Source organism: Leptodactylus fuscus, chromosome 1 (assembly GCF_031893055.1).
Source record: "Leptodactylus fuscus isolate aLepFus1 chromosome 1, aLepFus1.hap2, whole genome shotgun sequence".
In the NCBI taxonomy this organism is placed as follows: Eukaryota; Metazoa; Chordata; class Amphibia; order Anura; family Leptodactylidae; genus Leptodactylus; species Leptodactylus fuscus.
Window position 1 is genome coordinate 8,161,317 of NC_134265.1, and position 5,724 is coordinate 8,167,040.

Consider the following 5,724-nt stretch of genomic DNA (forward strand, 5'->3'; position numbering starts at 1 on the left):
TCCAGCACTCTTATTACTATATTTTTGCAGCAGAGGCTTACTTACTTCTGCTCTCCAGCCTGTGCAGGGGTCTTATGACTGGAGACAGCTTAGGAGAGCAGACACATGTCGGGTGTGGGCCTGAGCTTATGTGGCCACGTCACTCGGCGTGTGGGGGGTGGCGGAGGGGGGGGGGTGTGGCGTTAGCATGCGGAGAGCAAGGCAAAGAACCCTGCTTACTGCTAAGTATAGGGGGAGGCCGCTGGAGCAGCGCTGCTGCCAATAGGTGAGTGATGAAGCAGCGCTATATCCACAGGGCCGCCCCAAGCCAGTGCTCTCTTCCCCTGCTGATAACGCTAAGCCAGCCCAGGACACTTCGCACGCAGCTTTTTTTTTTTTTAAATGCGGCGCTAGTTCAGACAGAAATGTGGGAGATCTATCTGTGACAGTTGTGGCTGTTCCAAGAGATCGATGGACGAACCATCACTTGTTGTGACTGAAGCTGCAGGGAAAGTCAGTGTCATCTTTACAAGTGTCAGCTCCGTCTCTTTGGCTCTTCCTCACCTCTTTGAGGGTTTCTTCCCCTCCTTAGTGGGTAGCGCGGCTCATTCTACTAGAGCTGCTGGAGCCTCCTGGGCTGTTCGGCATCAGGTTTTGGTTCTTCCAGATCCAATTTGTGTTGCAACACCCCGGGCAGCACTGAACACCCCTCAGCCAGTACGCTTGACGCTGGTCACAAACTCCCATGGCAGAATGGGCCGGCTCCTTCTACTTCTCTAACGTAATTCCATGGGGTCAGAGTTATCTGCTGGAACATAGGAGCCCTCTAGTTATGTCTGTACCTGCTGGTGCAGTCGGTGGGTGTCGGTTGCCTGTTGTGGTTCTGCAAGGTGAAACATTTCTGGTTCCTCATGTTCCAGATACTGTACTGGCTGTTGATGCTGCTGCTCCTGCGACTTGTTGCTGTGGCACTGGCAGAGGAGTCGGAGTGTCTCTCAGTATGAACACATCCCAAAATGTCCCCGTCCTCCTCAGCTAAAACCTTATGTCATGTCTTTGGCTGCGAGGCTGTCAGGTGATGCGAGAACCCCAGCCCACATCTCAGGCACGTGTCTCCTCAGTATATTCGCTGCGTAGTGCACGTTACAAAGGACATTTTAGTAGTTCAATATTTGGTAAACGTATTCTGTTTTGTTAAAAAATGAACAATTTGGAATATTTGGTTTTACTTCCCCTTCATTACGAATCCATTCGCTCATCACTGTTTTGAACCTGTTGTCACATCAGTGATTCTCCAGTTTCCATGTTGGTTATTCCAAATGGCGCCATTTCTCCACTCACAATACACTTTCACCAAAGCAGCCCATGAACAGTTCACAACCTGCGCTGTTGGAGAAATATTGTCACCCTTGGCCCGACAGCCAATAATCATCCCTTGTGCAACTCTGATAAATCGTCCCCTTTACCCGAGACAACAATGAGATTCTGTTCAGCCTATCACACACCTTATATACCCACCAAGCCGGCCCACAACAAGTCACTCCCTTCCTGAGCTACACGCTGCCGACGTCAGAAGTAGGAGGTGGTGATAATAATGGGACTCAACTCTTCTATTTATTCCATGGGATTCCGTGTAGTGATTACATTGTCTCATCTTCTCTCCATTCAGGTTCCTACAATATAGAATCCTCTCAGTATCTTCTATATAAGAGAATATTCCTGATTGATCCATCAAGGATGGAAAGAGACAGGAACAAGATGGCGGAAAGTCTATTAAATCTCACCCTAGAGATCATCTACCAGCTTACTGGAGAGGTGAGAGATTCTGATGATGTCATCATGACATCATTCTTATCTATAGTAATAACAGATGATATGACTGGAGAGGTGATGGACTCTGGACATGTATGTAGTGAGATTTATTAATGTGTCTCCCCATAACCAGGATTACACAGTAGTGAAGAAGACCTCTAGTGGGCGCTGTCAGACTCCTGTGTATGATGGATATGGAGGAACCCTGAGCCCAATCCCGGAGCCTCCACCTCATCCCCTGATACAGGAGGAGATCAATGGACAGAAGATCCTACAACTCACCAACAAGATGCTGGAGCTGCTGACTGGAGAGGTGACAGTGCTGGGAATGCTGGGACATTATACAGTAACTGGAGGGGTCGGGGTGATGACTGTATCATTGTGTTGTCAGGTTCCTATAAGGTGTCAGGATGTCGCTGTCTATTTCTCCATGGAGGAGTGGGAGTATTTAGAAGGACACAAGGATCTGTACAAGGAGGTGATGATGGAGGACCAGCAGCCCCTCACATCAGCAGGTAATAGACATGACTATATACACATGGACTTCCATTATTTGTATGTACAGAATGAATTCAGTCCCTGTCTGTGTTTCCTACAGGTAGATCCAGTAAGAGGACAACACCGGAGAGATGTCCCAGTCCTCTTCTTCCACAGGATGATGATCAGGTAGATGGAGATATTCCCTATGATGTGTAGACGGGCTGTGACGTCCTTGTGGTCAGTCTTGTTGTATCCAGCAGTATTATATGGTTATATACATGGGCGGTGTCATTGAGCCGCCATCTAATATGTTTATCCGGCTTCTCACAGACCTGCAGCTACTGTCAGGACATCTTTCATCTTCATGCGGATTAATGATCTAGAACATTCTCTGTGACTTCCCCATTTGTCCGGTGACTTTAACATTATTTGTTTCACAGATTTTCCATCAGGATAAAGATGTGAGCGACATGAATGCTATATCTATGAGAATAAAGGAAGAGCCCTATGTGAGTGGTGATGAGGAGTGTGAGGAGGACATTCCTACAGGGACCCGCCCAGGTGAGGAGTCACCACTATATAAAGCACAGAAGGGTCACTGATTCTATTCAGACATTGTTTAGACTATTTGTTGTTCCTGATTCAGGTAAAATACTAATAATACCTGAATATAAATGTGATACCGCTATAGGGGGTAATAAATGTAGTATAGAATAGAACGGACAGCAGGAATATGGACTTGACATCGATGTGAACGAGGCAAATTTCTTCCTCACCGGCTGTCAGTCCTCGTGAAGGGAAAGAATTTACCAGAATTATATAGCAGATTATTTCAGGGAGCGGAAAAATAATCCTCCTGCTCGATCTTCAGGCAGATTCCACCTCAGAGCTCTATGGAAATAAATGGGAGGTAGAAAATCCGGCCTGGCCAGTAAGGAATCTGATGGAGATTCGGGGGCTGATTTGGTAAAGTGGAAAAATTCTTCTGAATTCCTAAAGCAGCTTCTACAAATGTCACTGTGTAAACCTCACCTTAGACCCCAATCACACTATGGAATCCGCACTAGAAAATCTGGTCTGTACATCAGTCCCATTTCCCAGCCTGAACTCTGTCCACACACCAGGACTCCCCGTATCTTAGTGATCTATGACGCTAGGAGTCCCTGCTTCCTTGTGACTCCACAGACCCTACTACATACTGTATGGGACAGCAGATCCGCAGTGAGTTCAGGCTGGGAAATCCAGCAGATGTAGTTTGGTTTCTATTGTGTGTATGGGGTGTAATACAGTAAGATTTATTGCATCCTACAGTATTATTCCACATAAGTGGCCATATTTAAGCAGCCATGGATTGTGTTCCCCTCTACAGTGACCTAGAGCAGTGATGGCGTCTCCTGCCCCGCTTCATTACTATTCACTATCACTGACCTCCGTCTCAGCACAGTGAATACTAATGAAGTAGGCTGCGCTGCCGTCGTTTGCTGCCTGTGTCACTGACTTCACTTCTTCACACGGTCTGAAGCGTCTCAGGCAGCGGCAGCTCAGTGGGGAATATACTTATAAAGTTCTGTTATTCAAAAATAGTAACATCAGTTTTCTTCTTGTCAGATGACTGTACCAGGAGCTCAGAGGGACATCTGATATCTACAGATTATAAAGCAGAGGATCATGGTGTCACACAATATCCATATGTAGTACATGTTGTTACCTTCGACATTCCCTTAGCCCTTCAGACAAGAGATCTTTCTTCTAATTCATTACAGTCTGTTAAGCAAAATGAAAGCCACAGAAACGGTGTTATACATCAGAGAACTCACACAGTAGAGAAGCAATATTCATGCACAGAATGTGGGAAATGTTTTACTCGCAAACCAGATTTTGTTAGACATCAAAAAATTCACACAGAGAAGAAATATTCATGCCTAGTATGTGGGAGATGTTTTACTCACAAACACAGGCTTGATGAACATCAAAAAGTTCACATAATAGTGAAGCCATATTCGTGCCCAGAATGTGGGAAATGTTTCACTTCCAAATCAGATCTTGTTGCACATCAAAGAACTCACACAGGAGAGAAGCCTTATTCATGCCCAGAATGTGGGAAATGTTTTAATCAGTTATCAATTCTCGGTAGACATAAGAAAATTCACACAGGGGAGAAGCCATTTTTCTGCACAGAATGTGGGAAATGTTTTGCTCACAAATTCCATCTTGTTGAACATCAAAGAATTCACACAGGGGAGAAGCCATATTTATGCGCTGAATGTGGGAAATGTTTTATATCTAAATCACAACTTGTTACACATCAGAGAATTCACACAGGGGAGAAGCCACATTCATGCCCAGAATGTGGGAAATGCTATATGGTTAAATCAGATCTTGTTAAACATCAGAGAATTCACACATAATGATTGATCATTGTTTTGTGTCTATTGTAGTTGTAAATCTTAATGGGGTTCTCTAAGCTTGTAGAGATTCTGGTAATTGTCTCGAAAAAATTGAGCTGTAGCGTCAGGGTGGGACATAGACACCTCAATGTTGTTTTTGATGGTAGGAACAAACTCAGTGGACTTCCATGGGTGGAAAAAGAGCTGCTGCACTTGTTAGTGAACTCATAATAAAACCTTTTAGTGCAGCGGTTCTCAACCTGTGGGTCGCGACCCCGGTGGGGGTCGAACGACCAAAACACAGGGGTCGCCACATACCTTCCAACCGTCCCGGTCGATGGGAGGTATGTCCCGGTTTCAACTGATCGGCGCCCGGAGGACGCCGATGAGTTGAAAACACAGGCGATTAAAGCAGGAGCTGACACAGCCAGCTTCTGCTTTAACGCTGTGCTGCGGCTTCTGTATGTGTAGCCGCAATATGATGACGTCACATTGCGGTTACAACTATATGAGTGAGCGAGACTGAGCGGGTGGCAGGGGAGCGTTGGAAGATGAGTATGTGTTTTTTTTTCTGTTTTAAACATTAAGGTGGAACATAATGAAGGGGCAGTTGAAGGGGGGGACAGCATGACACGGGGCAGAGATGGAGAGACATGAAACTGTGGGCAGATGAAGGGGGGGGACGGCATGAAACTGGGGGCAGAGATGGAGGGACATGAAACTGTGGGCAGATGAAGGGGGGGACGGCATGAAACTGGGGGCAGAGATGGAGGGACATGAAACTGTGGGCAGATGAAGGGGGGGACGGCATGACACTGGGTTCAGAGATGGACGGACATGAAGCTCTGGGCAGAGATGGGGGAACATGAAACCGGGGAACAGATGGGTACATGAAACTGGGGGAAGAGATGGGGGGACATGAAACTGGGGAAGAGATGGGGGACATGAAACTGTGGGCAGAGATGGGGGGACATGAAACTGGGGGTAGAGATGGAGGGGGGACATGAAACTGGGGGCAGATGAAGGGGTTATATGAAACTGGGGGAGAGATGGCGGGGGGACATAT

The 5,724-nt window shown here is 46.5% G+C and overlaps 1 protein-coding gene across 1 annotated transcript; it reads left to right on the top strand.

Annotated features, from left to right (window-relative positions):
* Positions 1-724: 724 nt before the first annotated feature.
* On the top strand, positions 725-5,203 carry LOC142194619 (uncharacterized). Its single transcript, XM_075263909.1, has 3 exons — positions 725-760; positions 900-969; positions 3,880-5,203. Exons 1-3 carry the CDS (start codon positions 725-727, stop codon positions 4,677-4,679), a joined length of 906 nt encoding a protein of 301 aa, XP_075120010.1. The 3' UTR covers positions 4,680-5,203.
* The last annotated feature ends 521 nt before the right edge of the window (positions 5,204-5,724 follow it).